The sequence below is a fragment of the Pseudonaja textilis genome, chromosome 4 (assembly GCF_049901715.1).
Source record: "Pseudonaja textilis isolate UNSWEBS1 chromosome 4, rPseTex1.2, whole genome shotgun sequence".
NCBI lineage: Eukaryota > Metazoa > Chordata > Lepidosauria > Squamata > Elapidae > Pseudonaja > Pseudonaja textilis.
The window spans coordinates 34,263,281-34,289,090 of record NC_141993.1 but is presented as its reverse complement, the minus strand read 5'-3'; the positions used below and the strand labels follow the sequence as shown (position 1 = coordinate 34,289,090).

Genomic DNA, 25,810 nt, shown 5'->3' with positions numbered 1-25,810 from the left:
AATAAGCTCCTGTCTCCCTGTTGGGAGCAATGGATTTTTACATAAATATTCAGATACTCGTTTAAAAATAACGTGCAACTTATCTGAATAGCAAACTTTGCTAATCATTTCCCTAGCAAAACTATATTTATAGTAACAAGCTTTTAATGCTTCTTCACTAGGCTCTACAGTATGACTATCAAACTCTGGAGCAAAACCAGAGCTTGTTGCTCTATTTAAATAATAATCTCCATCTAATCCAAGACAAGATTTTCAATTGCACTGTTGTTTGTTAGAATAACCACCTGCTTGGGTATTAAGAGGAAATTCTCAAAGCTCACTAACTTTGATAGATTTGATAGTGATAACAATAGCATTTAGACTTACAGTACTATATATACTGCTTCATAGTGCTGTTTAGCACTCTCTAGGCCAGTGTTAGTGAACCTTTTCGGTACCAAGTGATGAAATGGGAGTGTGTACGCACATGCCGGAAATCGGAAGAGCAGCCACCCAGCAGGCATGTTTGTGTCAGGTGGCTGCTCTTCCATCTTCCAGCATGCACATGCGCACCAGCCACCTGGTCTTCCAGTTCCTGGCGTGCAGCACACACAAAGACCATCTGGGCAGTGCGCATGCATGTGCCGGAAAGTGGAAAAGGAACCGCCCAGTGTGCATGGGCATGTTGGGAAGATGATCTTCTCATTTCTGGTGTGTGCATGCACAGTGGCCAGATGGTGTTTGCATGTGCATGAATGCCAGAAACCAAAAGACCAGATGGCCAGTGCACGTATGCGCTGGAAACCGGAATATCATCTTCCTAGTGCCTGCATGAGCACTGGGCAGCTGCTCTTCCATTTTCTGGTGCTCCAGTGCATGTGAAGACCAGATGGCCAGCGCACCAGAACCCAGAAGAGCAATGGGCAATGGCTCAGTGTGCCACTTCTGGCACACGTGGCATAGGTTCGCCATCATGGCTTTAGGCCATTTACAGAGTCAGCACATTGCCCTTCTAAATCTGGGTCCTCATTTTATCGACCTTGGGTGGAAGGTGAGTCAACCTTGAGCTGGTCAAGATTAAACTCCTGGCTGTGGGCAATTAACCTGCAATACTGCATTCTAATCTCTGTGCCACCACAGCTCCTATCAATCAATAACAATCAAAGTTTATTTATGGACTAAGGCCAAACACTGGGTATGATGGGGTGTTATTGTTTTAAGCCACAGACAAGATGGGTTACATCTTGTTACAGGTCATTCAGGGGGATTTGCCCTGGAGCAGGATAAATATGTTCAGAGCATTTCTTTTGCTACAAATCCTTGAAAGCCAAAGCTTCCTATCCTGAGCTTAGTGGCCAGAGGCTGAATTAAAAGACTGTCTTTTAGGGAGAACAGGCTTCCTAAAAAATGACCAGAACCTGTGCTCTTGCTGTCCTGCCTTTTTAAGCCATCCCACCAGAGTTTTCGATAAAAGTTATGATGCGAACAGCTGAGTGTGGTGGTATTGGTTTGTGTGAAAGAGGGAAGGAGATGTTTGTGTGTAGAAAGAATGCAATCTAAAGCAGCTAGAAAGATATAATTTTCTCCAGTAGCAGGACTCACAATGAATAGTGGTTGGAAGAGCAATAGCGGGAGGGGTAGTAGCAGTGGTGTAGAGTGGGTAGTCCTCAACTGAGGACCACAACAGAGCCCCAAATGTCTGTTTTTGCCACAGTTGATAAGTAAATTGCTGTAGTTAAGTGAATCATGAAATTGTTAAACAAATTCCATCTATTGATTTGCTTGTTAGAAGCCAGCTGGGAAGGTTACCAATAGTGATCATATGAACCCAGGACAGTGCAATTGCTATAAATACATGCCACTTGCCAAGCGCCTGAATTTTGATCACGTGACCATGGGGCTGCAACAAGAGTCATAAGAGTGAAAAACTTATAAGTCCCTTTTTCAGTGCTGTTGTAACTTCAGTCACTGAATCAGAGGTTTCCAAACTTGGCAACTTAAAATTGCCATGTTTGGGGGACCCCTGCATTAAATGAATGCTTATAAATCAAGGGCTTCCTGTGTTGAGCAGTGAGAACTAGTGTGTGTGTTGCCTAGGGAGATGTATTGTTGTATTGGAATTTGGCTCTCTTGTGCTTTGGACCCCACTAATTTAGACATACTTAAAAGAACCATATATGTATTCAAAGATTTTTCCAGATTTGCCTGACTTCTGAGCTTAAGTGGATAACAACAATCAAGAGGGGTCCCCCCCGCCATCATTTAATAACCAAGCCCCATTTGGTCTCAAGGGATTGCCTTCATGCCATGATGGTAGGTAACCTGGTAGTTTTAGCAACACTAAGAGTAAGGCTTTGGGAGCAGAAGGTCCTGCCTCCTTTGCTATAAAACCAAAGGGAAATTATGAAATTAAGGCTAATCTATAATGGAATAAAAGCAAGAGGGGCTTCAGAGGGAAGTCAAGTCATGTAGCAGAACAAACTCCAAAGCAAACACTTCCTGCTTTATTGCCAAGAGAACTATACAGACTTTCCGGCAACATTTAGATGACTTTATTTGCCAGATAATCAGAACTCCCTGCCTGGAAGAAACTCCTTTAGTTACTGTGAGAAAGCACTGAATTTTCATAATAGAATTGGTGGTAACAGTATAACCAGACCAAAAGCGCAAGGAAGTTTAGACACTGGTGGTGTCAGGTTTTAAAGAGTTCCTCATTGTCTAATAACTCATAGAATTGGAACTAGAAAAAGGGGAAGCATATACTCAGGAAAATTTGTGTACTGTATTCTATCTTCCAAAACAAGAAACATGTATTTCCAAAAGCCCTGGATTCAACTGATCCCTGTTAATAACATAGTAATTGATTTAATTTATGCTTTGTTCAAAATATGTTTTTAAACCAGAGATGTTTAATAGAGATAAGAATAAATTGCACATATTTGTTAACAGGTATTCCTTTGGAACTCATATAATGCTAATAGCTATTATAAAAGCTAGTGGTATTTTGTTAACTGTATAGCAAATCCTATTCACCAGAGCATAAGAATGACCCCCATCCATCCTCATGTTTATCTTCCTATATAAAATTATAACCACTTCCTATTTAATTGTAACCACGTGTTGATAAATTCCCAAATATTTTAAGTTCATTGGGTGAATAAAGTACCTGACTTCATTCATCCAGGCAGTACACATTATTAGAATGAAAAATATCATATTAAGGTGTGTTTTTCACTTCTCCAGTGCTTGCAAAAACAATTTAACCTTTATCCTGAAGCAACCACAGCTACGTTAGTCTTCGAAAGATGAAATCGTGCTTAGTAGTGAATTCAACATCAACCTGACCTTTAGAATACATCAATGTTTCTTGGGAAAATATTTTGGGCAGAATGCCTTCCACAGTAAACAATATAGCTGCTCCAACCCATTGTTGCTTCATACTGTGCTACAGCTTATCAAAATAAGGGGTTAGAAATCAGCAGGGACCAGAGTTCTTCTGACAAAACTCCACAGGATATGAAGAACAATGTAAATTCTCCAGTCCTGGCAGATATTTTTCTATATTACTGTTCCAGAGATAACAACTACAGTGAATCATTTCCAACCACCTACAGTACCAAATGATTTCAGATTCTGAAGGGATCATATTTATTTCATTGCTAGCTAGCAATTTACCTACCAAAAGATCATTATATTTATATGTATATGAAATGCTCACAATAATTACACATCTGAGTTCCCTCAGAAGATTGTGTGTGTGTGTGTGTGTGTATGTGTGTGTGTGTGTGGCATTCAGCTTTGTTCGGGTATTTTCCCACATCATTGTAGTTGTGCTTTTAAAGTTGTAGCAACGTTTCGGCAGAATCTCATCTGCCATCATCAGGCTTCTGTATTGTGTTCGTCTGTGAGTCAGACTTTCACAGCCGTTTCTGTTTTAAATTTGATGCTAGCCTACGCTGTGCCAGAATGGTTTTTTTCTTTATCCATAGAGATTGAAAAAAGACCTGAAAGCATGAATAGAAGAGATGACTCTACCAGCCAGTCAATTATTTGGAAGCCTGCACTCACAAACAAAAAAAATTTCCACACCACAAGCCAGGCACAATCAGACCCCCCCTGCATATCTCCAGCTCAAACACACCCCAACCAGGCACCCAGATGAAACCTAGCTTCCTAATAAATGATAGCCATCTGTTTACTCGGAGTTAAGCCACACTAAAAGCCTCCAATACAGGAAACACAATGTTGCCAGCCAGTCAAGACAAAAAAAAGCTACAAAACAGACAGAAGATATTAGAAACACCAATCAAGCAGAACACAGCAAACTCCAAGACCAATAAACACAGACCAAGACTCCCAACCAAACAGGATGAAGAAAAAAAGCTGAATACCATACATACATACATACATACATACATATCCTCATTAGTCATGTATTTCCAAGAATTACAGTTTCCCTCCCCGACAAGCTTTGTGATGAAAATGGAAAGTGCTATACTGCATCTGGCTTCATCTAGTTGTTTTTAAAAAAGACATTAGTTTAATCAAACAGCAGGGTGGCCAATACAGTATTCACATGCAAATGCTAGAAATAGTGTTGAGGAATTAAACAAAATGACTTCACTATAGTATTTCCTTAAGAACAGAGTGAAATGTTCAAGAACACGAATAAAGTTTTGTTTTTTATTAATTTCCATGGAAGCTGTAAGAATGTAGTGGGTTAGATTAAAATGATTGTCTGAGATTCAAGTGCTCACTGTACAAGGAAAAGTATTTTCATGTTTCTTGTTAATTTCCTCTCTTATGGGTACATTGACTAGGGAATTCTGGAAACTGAAATCCACACCTCTTAAAGTTGCTATGTTTGAAAAATACTGGGCTATATTATCTTGTTTATCAAATCTTACTTCAGAGACAGGTATCGGGGTATGTGAGGCCTGGCTACAACTGTGCAAAGGTAAGCAGTAGGGTAACTCTACCCCCCATTTCCATCCTAGCTTAATTTTTATCCATCCACTCTGGAGTGGGCGGGATCTTAATTAGGGCTTATTTTAGGGGTAGGGCTTATATTGAGCGCATGTGTAAAAATCAAGCTAGGACTTATTTTCAGGGTAGGTCATATTTTCAGGGAAACAGGGTAGATGGCCTCTTTATTCCATCTTTCAAACTAGCGGTCCTCTCTGTCCAAAATGTGAAATTTGCTATGCTCTCTGAATACAATTCAATGTAGTGGCTATTACTTTTAAAAACCCTTCGTGGCATATGGCTTGGTTATGTGAGAGATTGTCACTTTCTCATCATTTCTATCTGCCCTATAAGATAGGACAAAGTGGCACAATTCGTGCCTCATTTACTAATCTATGACATCTGATGGGATCTAGAAAGCTTTTGTCTTGCAGTGCTTGATCTTTGGAATAGCAAATCTGCCCCCCTACAGTTGAGATTGGCCCAATCCTGCAAGCTTTTAAATGAACTCTGAAATCATGCCCCAAACACCCACAAGCTCTGGAATAAATCCAGCTATGCATATCTGGTGTGGTATCTATTTCAGTTAGTGAATATCTTATTCCTCCATTATATTTACTGATTTTGTTTTGTTTTAGGCACTGTGTTAATCTGTATACTGTTCAGAGACAGTGTTGAGTGGGCAATCTTACAAATATAAATTTTAAATAAGTAAACATGTTTAAATTTTGGGAAAAATCTATCAGTGTTGTATATTTACTCAGGAAAATTAGATGTTTTTCATGTTTATTGATTTGCAGTGGTTTCAATAAATTGTTAAACTAAAATATATTCAGAGACTGAATTGATATCTGCCATCACATATAAAATGCTTATAGCTGTAGATTCATATGGGGTATTTGTACAGTTTTAAAACACTGGTTATATCAAATACAAGAATGCTGTGCTGTATAATTTGGGGGCTCAATACAAAATGCAGCATAAAAATTACCATTTCTTCATTATGAATGATTTCTACTCCACCTCCTTGGACACAACTGTAAGCTTGAATTCCCACTGCATCTAATTTATTATTACTGCTGTAGATATTGTTTTGTGTTACATTACATAAAGTATTTCTAGAAATATATTGCAAAAACCTACAGGGGAGGAAATGGCAAAATAAAACTGCTTTGGAAGTTATTACATTTTTATAATAGACTAGCACATTATTCCCATAGAAAAGCACTTTAAGAAAATGGTTTGGGTATTTTCATCATTTTTTTTTTTGCAAGCCCATTTTATTTAGACTTTGTGCTGGCAACTTGGAACAGATATTTCAAATAAATTACATATGATGTTCTAGTACATGACCTAATATGCTTAATTTCTTCAATTAGCATCTCCTATCAATGAACTCTTTCATCAGAAACACAGGAAATAGATGTTTTTCCTTCCATCTACTTTCAATTCTGAAAGCAGAGAAACAGTTTTCCTACCCAAATTAAAATTAGATAAATTCTTAGAAACTGCTTGTATAATCAGAAACTGATTGCATTCAAGTTCAGGGGACTGATTCCCAATATGTACATACTGTACCGAACTCTTTTTCAACACTTTCTTCTCCACTGGGAAGATCTAAATAACTTTCCTTTAAAGATGCTTGGAGACAGACTTGCAAGACTGGAATTTTCAAACTACTTATATAATATGGGCAGTTGCCTATTGAGAATTATTTTTTTAAAAAAATCTATATTTAAATATATCTATATTTTAAAATTATATATGACATGGGTGAAGATAGACAGAGCATTTAATAAATACTGAAATATTGCTTTGGTTTGCCTGTATTTGCTAATGACAAAATTCCCTCAATCTGAGGAAGGAGACATATGCATCCATTAGAAATTTGTATTCCTAGCAAATTTTACGCTATGTGGTAATCCTTTATTGAGACTCACAATAGGTTATACAGCATTCATGTGTTGAGATTACAGACAGGTCACAAACAGTAGCATAATGCAATTGATGGCTCTCCTGCCTGAAATATGTGAGAAATCTTAATACTATTGTACCATTACTTATGAAAAATAAGTAGTAATATCCTTATTTATTATGTTCTACTCACAATAATCTTTTGTTAATGTTACACTTTATCCTGGGTTAATTATATCAATGGTCCTTTTGTCCTGCTTTGCAAGTTCAAGATGCTAATGCCATTTTCCATAAGCTCAGGCTCATTTTTCTGTGCACAAATATTGGTCTAATCCTGTTAATTAGAATGGATATCATCTAATAAACAGGGATCTACATAATTATGTGCAAGTGAAATATAAAATTGAAAATCTTTATGAAATCTAGATTATATAGAATTAGGTAGAATAAAGTAATTTGGAATCTTTGATTGCTGCTATAAAATGGCTTGCTGTATTCATTTGTAATGTTAAACCCGCGATAAATATTACAAATGTAAAAAGAATGTGTTTTTCCTTCCACAGGAGGACCCAGACTGCCCTTGCGTATGCCCAAAAGCATGGAGTACTTCACATACTATGCAACTGGCGTGCATTTTAGTTTGGAATCTGCTCAGGGATGAAATTCTTGGCTAAAGTTCTGGAAATTCTGATACTGCAAGAGAGTCCAGGCTGCTTTAATCAGTGATGACGTAAGAAACCACTTCCTTTTAACAATGCCATGCTCTTGGCTTTGTTACTTTCTATTGATAATGTTAATTGTTACTTTCTATTGATAATGTTAATTGTTTTGTATTTAAAAATGTGCAGCAGCACACAGGGATCTCAAAAGGGAGTCTTTTGGAAACGAAATCATCACCATTTTTACCATATTTGTTGAGGGTACATACTACATTCATTTGGAAATATTCCATAAAATGAAGTATATCATCAAATGGCGTACAATTAATATGCTGAGTGTGCATACTGCACATAATTTAAATGAGATGCTTCTGTATTGGCTTAGAATTTTATTGCTGATTCATCTCGCATTAGTACTTTTGGCAAAAAGGCTTAACTGCATCTTGATGGTTGTATGCTTCACACAGAAAACTGCAGAATCTTCTAACTTCAGTAGACAATTTTAACAACTAGCCATGAGAAAACAATGATATTTCAATCAGAGCTGAAGAAGCTTCTTGGATGAGAAGTGAAACGTCTTCAAAGAAAAACAAGAAAGTCCAGTTGCCTCTTGAAAAAAACATCTTTGGGACAACCATAACCTGGATGACTGAGAATCTCCATAGATATTCAATCATTAAGCCAAATTCATTTCAACCCAATCACTTAAAAGGCCTTGAGTTTGGGTGGCATATGACCTCAATGGTTGACAACAGTTGATAACATTCAGCAGAATTAATGAGATTGTGCAAAATAAAGAATAACTGATGACATGGTCTGTACTGTAAAAAAGTAATGTTGTCCAATAATCATGTATTCCTAACACTTTCTTTGGTTGCGAAAATGAATTTTATAAATATAGTTATAAAATAAGTGATGTCCATGGATTAGTGTCTTGATCAGGGAAGACAATGTAACTAACTGATAGGTCTTATCAATTAAACCTTCAAGATCTCAAATAGGCATGGAAAACTTCAAGTAGGCATGGAAAACCTTTGGGCAATTCACAATGATCTTAGTTGAAACCTCTTTCCAATCCACACTTCCTTTGTTTTCTTATTCGGGATATTTACTTCCATCACTTCATTCTTGCCTTATGTTTCCTATCATTCAGATCATAGTTTTCAAGACTTTTATTGCCATGTTTTCAATCCCCCTTTATGCTTTCTATGTAAGAGATGAGAGCAAACTTAAGATTCATCTCTAGTGTTATGGCCTTCTATAAACCTGTGGCTCAAAATGGAGACCTGATACCAGGTCTAACAGACTGGGGAGCCATCAGGCAATCAGACAATTGCGGCAGTTCAGAGTCAATGAACCAGAACAGGTGAAATCTAACTCAAATCATAGGGGGCTTGATCCAGAATCCTAGTCCAAGAATATGTCAACAATTATGAAGGGAAGGACAGAAGTAGTCAGCTATTTTCCTCAAGAGATAACTCCCTAATTATGTTATGCCAGGAACCAGGGCTATGTAAGAGTTGTTGTTGGAAACAGCTTCCTGTTTCAGGACTGGCATGCCATTGGCTTCTTGTTTTTGTCTCCTTGCCAGACAATCTGAACATCTGGTTATAATCCTGGACTCAATTCCTGGATTTCTCTGCCCTGGCTATTCTCAGTGGCAATTTGCCCTGGTTAAAAGGTAAGAACTTACCTTTTCTGTAAATGGCTCTATTTACAACCTCTCAAAGTGCTATGTCTGCCCCTTAACTCTTGCATAACCCCCCCACCCCCACCCTTTCCCCCGTTAAACTACACAATTATTGCTTGGGTGAATATCGGGGATATTCTGTCTTTGAGTACTATAGACAATCAGGTTTAAATTTACATGTTCATGTATATGAAACAGTTGTGTAAACATAACTTCAAGCACCTCAGAGGCTACATACCTTAATGGGGTGACAGTGACCACTGCGTGTGGACTTCTATGCATCTGACATAACAGGTTCCTCCATCTTGGAGAACTGAAGTACCATTTCCCCATTTTTTCCTAGCCTAAAAATAGCTTTAAAGATGTCTGCTTATGACAAATGAATAGTCCATTTAGTATGTATGAGCAGATTATTATTATAGTTACTTTATAGGAGTAACTAGATGAAGTCACAATAAGAAGTGAAACAAGTTAATATTTACTCTGAGATGGGAAAACTAAATGCATATTCAAAGCAGTATTAAAAGTTTGCTTTTCCTATGACAGCACTGATCTTGTAGGAAAATAAACTGTATGAATACAACCATTCATCCAATTGTCATGACTTTAATGCCATTTAGATTATTGAAATCATTTCAGAGAAAGATTGGATCCCTTATCTTTCTTTAAAAAGCATTTTTAAGTCCTACATGAAATATGCTTTACTATTATGAAAACCTGAAGATTTATTTTATTTCTTCTTCAGCCGCTGAATGTTTTTCAGGTTCTGAGCTTTTAGCGGCCTCTGTAGGAGCTATATGATTAGAACCAGTGTAATATTTTGAAAACCACATGTAATCATTCTTAGGTGCAGAATGTAGAGCAATGCATTTATCAATATGGTTTTTAGGATACCGACCTAGAATGGAATGTTTAATATCTGGATATTGGACAAATGAAGTCTGATAAACAGAATGGTAGGCATTGCTGCTAGGAATTTGTTCATGGGCCAAAAAATAGTAGTTTTGAGAATAGTGTTGACGCTTATCTTGAAATTTTCTTACTCCTAGTCCCTAAAAGAAATGAGGAGAAAGCATTATTTTAGAATGATATTTAAGATAGCATGTTCTGTATTGTGTTAAAGCACCATCAGGAAAGACTTTACTAAAAGATCTTGGCTAGCTTGTTGATAATTAGTTACAAACTATTTCTCAAATTTATTCTCATCTGATACTTAGTAAAAGTAAGTTCTTGCAACCTCATTGCAGTAGAAGGGCAGTAGAAGTACTGCATGTTCATAAAAACATGTATCTTGGCAAGACCAATCTCTTTTCCTCAAATGTGAAAAAGATGTGTAATTCCTTCACTCGTTACTGAATAGATGCAGGTAATACATTTTTAATATGTATATGTTTCTAACTAAAGAGTGCAAAGCAGTTCTGGTAAGTACAGGTAGTCTTCAACTTCCAATAGTTTGTTTAGTGACTGTTCAAAGTTATGATGGTACTGAAAAATGTGGCTTATGACCATTTTTCACAATTACCACCTTTGCCGCATCCCCATGGTCATGTGATCAGATGCTTGGCAACTGGTTATAACTGCTGCTGTGTCCCAGGGTCATGTGATCACTTTTTACGATCTTCTCATAAGCAAAATCATTTGGGAAGCTAGATTCATTTAACAATTGAGTTACTAAGTTTTCAATTGCAGTGATTCACTTAACAACTTTAACAAGGTCATAAAATGGGGCAACTCACTTAACAAATGTCTCACTTAACAACAGAAATTTTGGGCTTAATTGTGGTGGTTAGTCGAGGACTACCTGTATTTCAGGCCATATATAAGACAACTTCTGGATGGATCTTAGATGACCAAACCTGCATGTCAGTATTTTTTGATATTACAGGCAGTTCTTGACTCACAACAGTTCATTTAGTGACCATTCAAAGTTACAACAGCACTGAAAAAAAGTGACTTTTGACCATTTTTCACATTTATGACCATTACAGCATCCCATGGTCACGTGATTTACATTTGGATGCTGTACAACTGACTCACATTTATGACAGTTGCAGTGTCCCGGAATCATGTGATCCCCTTTTGTGATCTTCTAACAAGCAAAGTCAATGGGGAAACCAGATTCACTTAACAACCATGTTACTAATTTAAAATTTGCCGTGGCTCACTTAACAAATGTGGTAAGAAAAATCGCAAAATGGGCCAAACTCACTTAAGAAAATTCTCACTTAGCAACATATATTTTGGACTCAATTGTGGTCATAAGTTGAGGACTATCTGTATACATATGTCTCTGCATTTTCAAGAACTAAATAAAGATCCTCTAGTACACGGATGTCAAACTTGATCGTGTCACGTGATGTATCGTGACATATCGTGACATTTTTTGCCTTTGCAGAACCAGGGTGGGTATGGCCTGTGCATGATGCATCTGGCTCACAGACCACCAGTTTGACAGCTCTGCTCAAGTATGTCTCAAATTTTGGGGAAATATGAATTGCTCTACTAAATAATAAATGCTATTAATATACCTAAATTTCTACAAAAGAAAATTAACAGCCTATAACTTGATATATAATCAAGTTTAGTTATGTGGCATAACATTTCAATAAGCTGTCATCAATTTTTCCATTCAGTTTAGAAGAAGGAAATTCTGTAATACAGAATGAATATAAACATTTCCATAATACATTACATACCTTACAGAGAATTATTAAAGAATATTTTAAAGAAAATACCATTAAAACAGAATACTTACAGAATCTAAATACTCTCCCATAGACAATAAACAATGTCTATTGTCATGGATTGAAAATGGAAATGTATTTACTGGTTTCTAAAAGAAAATGAAAAAAAGTCTTGCACATTCATACATAGGATCATAGCTTTCATGTTTACAGAAATTAAAATTACATGCATATATATAAATATGTCTGATACAAACCTACTTTTTCTATTAGTAAAGAATGTACACTATATTAACAACAGAATTTAATTTCATCTCATCTTATGCTTGCAGAGCTATTGAATTAAATCAACTTTATTTTTATGGGAACAAATTACTAAAATAATTTCAAGATATCTTTTAGCGGCTTACTACTGAGTCCACTGCTAATAAAAACTCAGCTTCAAGAGGAAACTCTTAATTAAATCAACCTGAGATTTATGAGCTCAGTACAAAACACTGATACTATATATTAAATGGCAGATTAAGTATTTAAAAGGACTAAATTCCAAATCTAGAAAACATATGGATGCATGTTATATTTTATTATTAGCCATCTCCTTGGTTTTGCTCTCCTCACTAAACAAAATCAAAGAAAACTCTAGTTTTCTTTGAAACAAAGTCAACACATTTCTACTTTCCAATAAGACCCTAATAATGTTATTATTCTTAATTTAGAATCATAGAAAGCCAAGCAGTGTATTTACCTGAAAAAAGAATATTTTTGGTGTTCAAAATATAACCAGAATATAGACCAAAAAATGCAATGTATCTAAATATTCTCAGGATTGTGTTAGGAATTAAAGGACAACAAACACTTGGAACCAATACATTTCTAATTTTTTATAACTAATATTTTTAAGATATTCCACCTTCAAGTTATTACAGATGTATAAACACAGTACAGTTGGTAAGCCTCTATCTTCTATCAAAATAAGCTATTGGCATTATTTGAAAGCAAGGTTCTGTAAAAGCTTGTCTTGGGCAATGGGATGTGAGTGACTGTAAATAATGTGACATTCTTTGTCCTTCTTTAAAGAATTGGCATTACTCAGCTAATTAATATGCTGAGCTAATGAACATACATACATACATACATATTACAATCTCTCTCTCTCTCTCTCTCTCTCCCTCCCCCCCCCCCCCATGTTTAGGAAATTTACTAAAACTGATTGGACAATTTGCTGTGATGTATCATTAAATTTTGATATATAGCATTCATAATTTTTATTTAATTCAGCAATTTTAATACTTAGAATGTCCTTCAGACAGGTTAGTGGATTCAATATCAAATTAAACATATAAAGGGCATTGTATAATATAAAATACAATATATAATATTCTTTGTTGGCCAAGTGTGACTGGACACACAAGGAATTTGTCTCCAGTGCATAAGCTCTCAGTGTCCATACAAACAACAAAGTAATACAATCGTAAAATACCAATAGTAGACAAGGTAATAAGAAAGATAAGAAGAATACTATAATATAGCCCTACTACATGGGTAAATATCCTTAGACACAAGATAGTGCTGTGGTAATTAAGTGTTCAGCAGAATGATGGCATGAGGGAAAACCTGTCGTTGTGTATGGTTGTTTTGGCATGCAACGCCCTATAGTGGCATCCTGAGGGGAGGAGTTGAAAGAGTTTATGTCTGGGATGTGAGGGGCCTGTAAATACTTTCTCAGCCACTTTCTGGCTTGTCCATTATACAAGTCTGCAGTGGAAAGCAGGCTGGTTGCAATTTTTTTTTCCGTAGTCCTAACTATCCGTTGAAGTCCGTCCTGTTGGGTTGTTGCACCAAACCATACAAAGAAGTACAAATGACAAATTAATAATTCCTCTATCATCCAATTAATGAAAATGGAAATCCATATTTGGCCTAAACTTGTCCAAAATCCTTATCTCTACCATACACAAGGCCCTTTCTGCATGCAATGAAATTCTGGACTCCCTTTTTTCTGAACGTGTAACTAAAGTATCAATATTATCTGGGCCTTGTCATCCTTTTATAAAAAATCAGATGGCACAATAGACAACTAAAAATCATGTTTTCTGTAATCGACATGCCAAGTTCACTGTACAAATTCTGGCAACAACTTGTATGAAATTGGGAAAACGGTACCACAGCAATAATAAATAAAATAAACAATAAAATCTCCAGCAATATAGGACTGAAAGAAGATCAAGATATTTCTTATATCACTCAACAGGATAGCTATCAGGACCAGGAATTTTTCTGTTTCATATATTTAATATATACCTTTTGCTCCCTAAATAGAAAAAGGTGCAGCCTGATATTATCTTGACTGCATGTAATCTTTGAAAAAGCTCTTTATCTTTTTACAAGTAACCAATTTCTTCCTTGGTAACCTCATTCAGTACTACCTGCTGATTTACTATTTTAGAGTAATTATATAGGTTGTTCCAAGCATCATTAATAGCAGAATTTTTTTAAAATAAAGTTTTTTATTTTTAAACACATACACATACAAAAACATAAAATCCTCTTCCATTTTATATACATACAGTATCAGTTGGTTACGTATCTTTTGTGCTATACTTTTGTAGTCATTTACTCACAATTTATATCGGTTTTCACATTGTCAAACTAACATATGTTTATCTATTTATCAGTTATTAATCATCCATGACTAAACTATTTATTCCATCATTTTATACGAGATGTTCCAAGTTTTATCTTAAAATTTATGTTATACTTTCAACCAGTGGTTTTATATATATATATATATATGTTTTATATATTATGTTTTATATCAATCTATTAGATTTCTATCACAAAATTATCTAGTCTATTATATTACCATGCCTTTTTATCCAACCATTGATAAAACAAATCCCATATCAATTAATAGCAGAATTATTATTACTTAGTTGCTGCTATTTCAGTCAAGAGGTCAATAATTGATCAGGTATTTCATCTCATCTTTCAGCTCACTCCCCATGTTTGCTTTTTTACAATTCAGTGAATATGCTGTATATACTTCACAAAGGAAATTAAGTTCCAATTTCACAGACATGAAAGGTTTATATAATTCCAGCTAACGGTGTTCAGATATATATGCCATAGGGAAGATCCTTCTGTTTCTTTAATTTAAATGATCCCAGATCAATAAACATTTCTGCAATCTCTAGATTGAAAACTTTCCATATCAGAATCCAGGGGAAAAATTAAAATCGCAGGGAAAAAAGAAGATATTGTCTTTAATATCCTATTTTATACACAGATCTAAAAAATGCATTCCATTCTGATGATATGGTCCTGTATTACAAGTATTAAAAATATCATACTAGGATTTGAATTCTGAAGTGAATAGCAATGGAGGCACACACAAGTAGCTATTTTAATTTTCAGCTTATATTTCAGCTGCACTAAGAAAAATCTCCCATATAAATTTGTCTCCAAAGACTGATCTTGCTCCATTCCTCTCAGAAGTATACCTGATGTAAGACTACAAATAATGGAAACTAATATATTACTTGTAACCAATATAGTTTTAACTGTTTGTAATTTATGAAAAGAGAGAAAGCAAAAAAGAGAAAGCCATGTAAAAACCTTTTGAAAACCAGCATTTTTCTTTTCTACTATTAAGTATTTCCTATTGCCAATTAATAAACTTTAGTACTGTACCACTTTCTTTATGTGCTGCTTTTAATCTCTTCCTTGCATGCAAAGACATATCTTTAAAAGAACAAGTGTGTAAGATTCAGTTGCTTTTTAGAACCATTACTAATTATTGTATGAAATTGTCAAGTGTGTACCTCAGAACTCAGATGTAGGATCAGGGTTATTATTTAAAATATTTATGAATTGGATCAGGGCCTAAATTTGTATGACTATCAAAAAATAGAAGTGAGATAATTAACACCCTAGAAGACAATATCACAAATCAGGAGAATCTTACAGTATATGCTAGAACAATGGATGGAATTAAATAAGATGAAGTTTAGAAGGGACAAATATAAAGTCATACATTTAAGTAGGGAAAATCCAAATCATAAATATAAGATGGGAAGAGATCAAACTCAGCAGCAATATATGCAGTAAAAATCTGGTTATCTTGATACATCATTAGTTGAACATGAGCTTCTAAAAATCAAAAGCAATTCTAAGATGCTTCAGGAGAAATACAGAATCCAAAACTAAATCAAGTTATAATTCTTCCCTATTTTGCTTTGATCACATCACATTTAGTTTACTGCATCCAGTTCTGGGCACATTTTAGGAAGAGCATTGACTAATATGCAGAGAGAAAAGAGAATAAGATAAAGGGATTGGAGAGAAACCACTAAGGAGCAAGTAGAGATACCGGATGTGTTGAAGAACAGAAGAGATATGAAAACTGTTTTCAAATATCTGGAGGGTTGTCACTTAAAAGATGGGACAGAATTGTTCAGATTTGTTCCAGGACATAGGACAAGAAACAATGGTTTTAAAACACAAAGAAGTGGATTTTATAACATAAATAAATATATGTTGGAGCAATGAAAGATCATTCATTTGATAAACCAGTAAAGTATAAACCAAACGATTTTCACAAAAATGCCTAGCTTTTGCTTTATTACTCAATATGCCTAAAGTGTGCTTGCAATTACTACAAGCACAACACCTACCAGATTGCAAAACTGCTCAGATATTATAGGTTAAAAATGTATTTCCTTCCCACAAATAAACTCCTTCTCTATGAAAACATACTATAAAACATTACACTGATTAAAACTATAGTTAAATATATTTCTTAACATGTCAATCTTTCCTTTCTAAAAAAGCAACTGTTCATTACAATCATTAAGGTGAGACATTTTGCATTCCATAATATAGTCTACTTAGTTTTGGCTTACAAAATTGGATAATGAAAAAATAATATAATTTCTAAACCAAGCAAAGTTCATACACTGAGTTCTGGGCTACTTAACCATAATTGACTTTGAATAAGTTCACACCATTAAGCGAAAATCCATTGTTTTATAAAATATTAGCCGATAACTGGGCGTTGCCCGGATATTTATTTATTCCAATCCTGTATTAGACAGGAAATCTGTAGTCGGGACTCACGCTGTTGTACTATCTCTTGCACATCGTCACAATTTCTTCTATTCCTCCACAAGAGGGAGCCCCCTTGTGGAGTATTGTGAAATAGTTACCATGGCAAGTCCACTGTGCTGTCGGGTTTTCTCCCACGTAAGATTCGAAGTATCTAGGCAACGTTTCGATGAAGTCTCATTCATCATCTTCAGGCTTCTGTCTCCGGCTCTGTGCTTCTCAGAGTGATGTGAGATTGCAGCTGCTTCTTCCTTTTAACTGCTAGTGGGGTGGGACTTGATTGGGTGGGGGCTTGGCTGTGTTCTGATTGGGTGGGGTGTGTTCTCATTGGTAGGGGTTTGGCTGTGTTCTGATTGGCTGGGGGTTGGCCGTGTTCTGATTGGTTGGAGGCGTGTTCTGTTCAGGTGGGGGCTTGGTTGTGCTCAGGTTAGTCTTAGTTGCTGGGGGATTTGAGTTGGTGAGCTGTGATCTTGCTGTTTGGCTTCGAGTTCGTGGTCGTGCTGCATTTTCATAGTGGGTGTTGGTTTGCTTCATGTATGGCTCGGAGGGGTTTGAAGTGGGTAGTGATGCAGCTGCAGTGCAGCTTCTGGTCCATGGTCGTGTCTCATCTTCTGAGTGGGTGTGAGTCTGTTTTCTACATGGAAGTGTGGTGGTGGCATCTTGTGTGGCTCTCATGGGTGTGGGTCTGGTGTCCTTCTTCATGTTAGGCACTCATCTGTTCATGAGGGCGGGTTTCCAAATGGCTGGAAGGCGGGAGGTGTCATCTCGTTTGTTCATGCTGTGTGGGCGTTTTTCTATCTCTATGGCTTCTCTGATTATTCTGCTGTTGAAGTGTTCGGTTTTGGCGATAGTTCTGGTATTTTTAAAATCAATTTCATGTCCTGTGGCTTTGAGGTGTTGTGTTTCGGCTCTCCAGACAGCGAGTTGTTTGGATTTGTCCCAAAGTAGGGGGTGAATCTTGTTGCTGAGTCTGAGGTGGAGTGTGAGGAGATCTTTGTTGATTTGGTCTAGGAGAAACCTTTTTGTGTGAAGTTCATTTCTAATTAGGGCCAGTTCTGTTCTTTTTAGGATGCGTTTGGTGGCTGCTGTGTTGGTGTGGAATTTCAATTGGAAGCTTGTGGGAATTAAATTTTGATCTCGGCAGTTGCATAGGAATGCAAGGTCACATAAAATGGAGGCTCTTTGGACTTCAAGTTTTTCATAAGTCCTGGTCAGATGGTGGGTTTCCTCCCCGTAGAGGTGCAATATTTGTTTTCTGAGGTTCTCGCGGGTATTTGTATGTGGATCTTTGGTTGTTCGGCTATCTACATGCACTCTCACACCACCACCCAGCACAGATCAATTCCGTAGCCAAGACACTCATCTCCAGAACAAAATGCTTAGCCGATGAACAACACCAAAAAACCGAACTACACACTCTCACCAACGTACTTACAGCCAATGGATTCCAAAGAAAGAAGATTACCCACCTAATCCAAAAAGAAACCCCAACCAAAATCCAAGACAGAGAACAAGAAAACGGCAAAGCCCTCCTCCCATATATAAAAGGCACTACAGACAAAATCAGCAAGATCCTCCAAAAACACAACATCAAAACAGCATTCTGCACAAACAGAAAAATATCCACCATCCTAAGAAACCCCAAAGACAAAATCGAATTAGAAAACCAAGGAGTATACGAAATCCCCTGCACTGCCTGCCCTACCACATACATTGGACAAACTAACAGAAGAATAAGTGCACGCATTGAAGAACATAAGAACTCAATCAAAAAGAAGAAACGACCTCTTCCTGGTCCAACACCTCAAAGCCGCAGGACATGAAATTGATTTTAAAAATACCAGAACTATCGCCAAAACCGAACACTTCAACAGCAGAATAATCAGAGAAGCCATAGAGATAGAAAAACGCCCACACAGCATGAACAAACGAGATGACACCTCCCGCCTTCCAGCCATTTGGAAACCCGCCCTCATGAACAGACGAGTGCCTAACATGAAGAAGGACACCAGACCCACACCCATGAGAGCCACACAAGATGCCACCACCACACTTCCATGTAGAAAACAGACTCACACCCACTCAGAAGATGAGACACGACCATGGACCAGAAGCTGCACTGCAGCTGCATCACTACCCACTTCAAACCCCTCCGAGCCATACATGAAGCAAACCAACACCCACTATGAAGATGCAGCACGACCACGAACTCGAAGCCAAACAGCAAGATCACAGCTCACCAACTCAAATCCCCCAGCAACTAAGACTAACCTGAGCACAACCAAGCCCCCACCTGAACAGAACACGCCTCCAACCAATCAGAACACGGCCAACCCCCCAGCCAATCAGAACACAGCCAAACCCCTACCAATGAGAACACACCCCCACCCAATCAGAACACAGCCAAGCCCCCACCCAATCAAGTCCCACCCCACTAGCAGTTAAAAGGAAGAAGCAGCTGCAATCTCACATCACTCTGAGAAGCACAGAGCCGGAGACAGAAGCCTGAAGATGATGAATGAGACTTCATCGAAACGTTGCCTAGATACTTCGAATCTTACGCGGGAGAAAACCCGAACAACCAAAGATCCATATATATATATAAATAAATAAATAAATAAGATAGAAGAAGATAGAATAGATAATGGTTGGATTCATGCAGTGAATTAAATTACAGTGTAGTTTCTTCACTTTTGGATTAGCATGTTGAGTGAACACTGAGTAAGTGACTGGAGATAAGACATTTTCAGTAGTGGCTACAACTTTTGTTCCAGAGAATTTTGCCTGCCATTCTTTTTGACATGAAGTAACAGATTTCTTATTTAATCAAACCTAACCAATAGTTTATACTGCAAATCTATTGTTCTTTTTGGGGATTAAGTAATGTAAAATGAAATGGGCTTTACTTGTCTTAAATAGACATTTATAGGATATGTTATATCAACCTAAATGTTACTTTATGGTCTCTTTATATTAGTCTATTGAAATATCTGATTTGCAATTGTGTCTGTTAGATATTTTCCTGTTTTCTTTTTTCAATTCTGAAAGCTACTGTGAGGGCTTAGGCTGAAGAGCAGCTAAAAATGGCATGTATACATAAATGAAAAGGAACTTAGAGCAACTAGTGGGAATAAGCAGAATTCTAATACATGCCACTTGATCATTTTTATATGGCAATGCCTGCCAGGGAGTACAGCTAATATTGATTGCTGCATCCATGGTTAGTTAATTATTAATTAATTCCCGGTTTCTGTGTAGAAACAAATTATGCACAGAGGCATCTAAGGTTGTTATCCGCACCCTGAGGCAGGAGGAGTAAAAAAGGGTGATCAAGCATATTGATCAACATACTAGTTATTATCAGATATGCCAGCATTAAAATGCAAAGTAGATACCATACTTTGATACAAACACATACATACTCTATCACTCCATATAACATCAACTTTATCTGCTTTGGATAGAAATAGAAAGCGGAGCAAACTGCAGTTTTTGATTGGAATAGTCAGCTCAGCTAAAGCTTCAGGATTCTATAAGAACAATAAAAAACTCCAGGTGCTATACAATCATTTCATTACTGTCTCGAGCACATTTCAGACACAAATCCTTCCTCAAGGGTTAATTTTAAAATCCTTCCTATAAATTACGTATCAATTTCTTTTAGAAGCTGTGCTGTGTAAAAAGTTTTGAAGAAACAAAAGCTCTTCAGGATGGATTTGTACACTATCTAAAATATAATAAACAATTTTATCAAGAGCCTGAAGCATTTTTGTGTCTTTGCTTCTCCCTCATTTTTTTATTTTATAAAGGGATTAGAGTTAAGCCTATGGTGACCTCATCCCAAACTGAACTTGATTAAGTGTTCTGAAACTGGAATTTCTGGCTCCTTAGAGAAATTGAAGCAAACATAAAGGAATTTGTACTGTTTATATCAAAAATTGTTGCAGCACATGTCAGTGATCAGGTCAGACCATATTTATCTATAGGTATATGTTTGAGAAAAGACAGATATATTTGCTTGGGAAAATAATGTCTATATAAACTGTCACCTTACAATTGCATAGTGTAAGGACAGTTTGTATGGAGAAAATGACTTTAATTTGTATTCTTCTAATAAGTGAATGTAATATTTATTAATATCACCAAGGTATACTATCAAAGAAACCAGGTTGTGGTAGATTTATTTTAATTTACTGTATTTGTTAAAAGGCACAGGCACATGACTCTAGGTCATGAGGTGAAAGTTCTGAATAAACAGGAATGTAACATTGAGATAAACACAATTTCATTACATTTTACTGGCAAGTGCTATCTTAGTAGCTAAAAAGAATTATACATTTAATATAAGGGTTATCAATTTCACTGTACCACAGTGCCTTCCCCCATGATAAATATTTGTGTGATGGTATGTGATTAAAACTACATAATTAAGAAATAAAACTGCTACTATTGGTAGTTATGCATATGGCTGCAACCAGGTGCTATATTGATCAACATGAGATTTAGCCATCTCTCAAAACTCATTTGGTATTTTGCTCTGTCCACTACAGAAATATCTAAGCAACAAATTTTGATAGTGCTGCCACTTTGCCTGTGAAAGTCTGATTAGCTAAAAAGAGAAAGAGAGAGAAAAGACTATCCCTCTGATGCGCTCACAACAGCCCAGGACTTTGACTAGTCTGAGAAATCCTGCATCAATTTTGAAATTCCAAAATAGGTTATACTGTAAATGAAAATCTGTTAATGCCAGAAACAAACAGCTGGTCTTACCATACCAGTACTGACTTAGCAACAAATTAAAATTGAGAAGTTTCAAAATTTAAAATAAACTTAGATTTGTATTTATGGTAAGCTGGAGCATTGGAAAAATTGAAAAAATACTTACTTTCTCACGTTCTTTGTACACCAGTGGCACATTTTTTTCAGTTTGACAATTGGGATCTATATTAAATATCTGCTTTTGCATTGTAGCTGTAAGAGATTCTGGATATATTTGCAGGTGTCCACACTGTTTGAACTGCAAAACACAAACAAAATAATCTATACAACTCAATACTTAAAAAATGAACAAGAGATTTTATAATCTGTATTTTATTGTTTGTATTACAGCAACACCTAGAGGCTCTATATAGAAGCAAAATCTCATTCTATTTTCACTTTATAAAAATATAACATAAATAATTTCTATTTTCCAAGTTACATGATATATAAAATATGCTAATACATCACACACACATATACACTTCTTGGTGGATTGCATTTGAACAGAACTATTTTATTTATTATCTCATCTAGAGGGGGATCTGAACAGAGCACATCACATTCATGTTGGAAGCACCAAAGTGCTTCTAGGCTGAAAGGATTAGTTAATGACATCATCATTGCCTAGAGGAAGCCCAATAGGGGGCTCCTTTCATGTCTCCAATAGGACATGAACAAAGGATGGGGGTTCACCCCAACTCTCGGCAAGGTACAAACATTAAAGCCAATAGACATTAAAATGATATAGCAATAAATAAAAAGTACGATTAAAAGATAGGGAGGAGGGAAAGCACGAAGGAGATGGGGAGAGGAGGGGTCACCTACAACAGAGTAAGAACTGTAACTGTCACTATGTAGGACATACAGGCTGAAGACCAGCAGATCATCAATGAACACCAAGTAGTCAGATGACATGATCAAAACTTTTTAAACTCTCAACACACGGACAAAGTCAACCGTGGAACACCATTAAAAAGAAACAATAAGCCAAGAATGAAACAAAAAGACAGAAAATATATTATACAGTAACCAATAGCCAGACAAGCATAGATTAATCCCAGAAAAGCAATCAAGCAGAAAACAATAGCCTAGTCAAAGAACTACTAAGGAGAAAATCACACCTCTACCAATACTGGCAGGGCAAGATACTGTAGATAAATAGGGAGCAAACCTCACACTCTTTAGAATTGAGGATGTTAACTATTAGGTTAATGAAAAGTCTGCAAGCAAACACGAGTTTTTAAGAGCATCAAGGACTCCACATGAATTTCTGTACTACGGTATGTTAATAAAGCCGCCCAACTCAATATTGATTTAATGTGCAAATTAAAAACAGATACAATACTTACGAACAAGAGAGAGAGAGAATTCCTTTAGATAGCCAGGCTTTATTTCAATTATACATGCCAGGTTAGCAGTCCTGAGTGGGAAGACTTGTTATACACCGATCTGTTGTTTAATTGCTAGAGTTCAGAGCAACTGAGGATCTAGTTACCTAGCAATGGAACTAAACAGTGGAAGCTGGAAGGCATAACTGGCATCAGATATTGACTCAGACATATATATGCGTAAAACTGGTAGAAAGATAGTAGGTAATAACCGCTAACTCATAAGTAGAAAGAAACAAAACGGCTTTGTGTGCATCTAGCCACCTTGTGGGAATGATATCTAGAAGTTGAGTGTGTTTGAAGAAACATAAAATATGTGTCAGAAGAAACTTAAAAATATATAATTAAGTGTGCAGGGTAAAACAAAAAGATTCTTGAGAATGAATGGGTGCTGAACGAATATGGATTAAATATAGAAGTGATTGACTAGTATAAAGGAAGTACATTAAAGCAGTTTGGTCATACAGAGAGAATAAATGAGGATTGCAAAACAAATATATGAACAAAGAGAATGGAAAGGAATGGAAGATTCATAAAGATGTGGATAGGCAGATTTGATGAGATTCTCAAAAAGAACTGTGAGAACAGCAAAGAACAAAAAGCAATGTATAAATGTTGTGTGAATTCAGCCAATTTTATTCAATTAAATAATGTTGAACAAATTATCCCTTAGTGCAATACCCAACCAATTAAGTATTATTATAGGAATAAAAAAGACAATTCATAAGAATAAAGGGCAAGCATGTTTGACAAGGAGACTTGCTATTAAGGCCAAATTAAAAGTGAAAAAAGAACATATTAAAGTGCATCTTCAGCATGATTGCATTGTACATATTTTCAACAAGAGCTTTCATAAGTTTTATTTTGCATGATGTAGAACAATAGCTCTCTACGTTCAATATGAAAGAAATAATCTATATTAACACTGTGTGTTCCTTATTAAAGCACAGAGCAATTTGGCATTTCATAACAATAATAGTGACTGCTTCTATTGTAACATATACTCCCATTAGAGAGCAAGGTAATGAGCCATTCTCTTGCCAAAAGGGGAAAAAAGAGGAACAGGGGAAAAAAAAGCAAATTAAGTAGATTGCATGAAGAAGGAAACAATAAATTGGAGGGTGGAAAAGGATGGAGGCAGGAAATGCTAAATTGTATGCAAAGAAAAGCATTACTATTATATACAATGCTTCTACATCACAATTATATTTTCTTCAAATAAAAATGAAGAATGGTTTAGGAAACCATTTTTGGAGCGGGTGCTTTAACTGGTAACATTTTGCACAGACATCAGTAATACTAGGCAGATAAATGTTTGTGTACTCTATGTTAGACTGCAAGTGTTATACTCAATATATTTATTATATATTATTATATTTATTTATTTATTATATATTAATATATATTATATATTATATTGAGATATTATATGTGTATATATATATGTATATATTATTCCTTATTCTTCGGCCTCCTTTCCTCCAAGCAGTCAGAGCAACATTTACTATAGATTGCTCTTCTCTCACAAATCTGGTGTGACAAAACTAGGATGACCATAAGAGTCACTTCCTCCAAGATATTATAAGTTTTTACACCACACAAGCTGTTAGTCAAACTCAAGGGGAGAGGACAAGTTTATCTCCATATTAATTTTAATATTTTAATCTATTCAACCCAGGTATATGCTTTGCGAATTATAATTCTGTTTCATAAAGTTTCAAATTATTTTCCTTAAATCACGCAACGAGGCAGAGGGCAATACTTCGCTAAGAGGTATAACTTCGCTTTTAAGTGCTTTAGTGCAAGAGACAGGAATCTCTCTGTATTTACACCAGAGACCGGGATTTAAAAAGAAACGAAGGGCGAAACAGAGACATCTTTCCTTGGACGAAGCAACATTTGGCACCCCTATATCGGGATCTATTATGCCTTTTTTTTTCGCGGACCGTCTCTCCTTCAGGTTAGGGCTCTTCCTTGTCTCCATGTGCCAAATCGACCAAATGAGCTGGACTCTGGCCTGACCGTTGCCACCTTCCTTACCCAGATACCATCTCGGGTGGTGTTTGGATTGGCCCGCCTCCCTTTCGGCATGGTGAGGAAACTGAGGCCGAGCACTCCGATGACTCCTCGCGTGTGGGTGTTAACTTCGCCAGGGAGCTAGAAGGAAGGGTCGCCTCCTCCAAGTCGGAGGAAGAGAAAGAAAAAGAAGAGCAAAAGGTACAGGAGGCAGTTCTGGTTGCCACGGCTACCGTTGTCAAGTTCCTTGCTTCTGCGTCACGCTGAGGGACTTCTGTTGTGTCCAGCGCTCTGAACGGCTTTCCCGACCATCGAAGAAAAGGCGGGAAATCGCTTCTGTGTCTCTTTACTTTTCTGCTTGAGGTAGTTTCTGTCTTTTAAAGAGCTTCCAGCTGACATCTGGGGAGCTCAAATTGATGCAGGGAAATCGTCAGGCCAAGAATTAAAGAAAGATGGAGGAATTCTTTTTGAGGCGGGAGTGAATAGACTCCAGGGTATGGAGCGATGTCAACTCCATCTCTCCACAAGAGAAATAATAGGTTTCTGAATGGGACTTCTCAAGCAAATATATTATGTGATAATTGAATTGCAGAGTTTAGCTTATTGGTGAAACTAATCTAATTACTGCAGCCTGGCATGTTCCTGTCACAA

At 36.5% G+C, this 25,810-nt stretch overlaps 1 protein-coding gene across 1 annotated transcript; it reads right to left on the bottom strand.

The window, feature by feature from the left end:
• Positions 1-9,797: 9,797 nt before the first annotated feature.
• TEX36 (testis expressed 36) lies at positions 9,798-25,354 on the bottom strand. The gene is made up of 4 exons (XM_026704979.2): positions 25,184-25,354; positions 21,880-22,011; positions 11,963-12,040; positions 9,798-10,259 (listed from the first exon to the last, which is right to left on the bottom strand). Exons 1-4 carry the CDS (start codon positions 25,232-25,234, stop codon positions 9,933-9,935), a joined length of 588 nt encoding a protein of 195 aa, XP_026560764.1. The 5' UTR covers positions 25,235-25,354; the 3' UTR covers positions 9,798-9,932.
• Positions 25,355-25,810: the final 456 nt, after the last annotated feature.

Excerpts from the sequence above, each read along its gene's own strand:
- TEX36 (XM_026704979.2), bottom strand. The coding sequence starts at position 25,234 with ATGCCGAAAGGGAGGCGGGCCAATCCAAACACCACCCGAGATGGTATC. Across the intron at positions 12,041-21,879 it reads TGTACAAAGAACGTGAGAAA|AAACCAGTAAATACATTTCC; the intron begins GTAAGTATTTTT and ends ATTTTCTTTTAG. Across the intron at positions 10,260-11,962 it reads TGGGAGAGTATTTAGATTCT|GGACTAGGAGTAAGAAAATT; the intron begins GTAAGTATTCTG and ends CATTTCTTTTAG.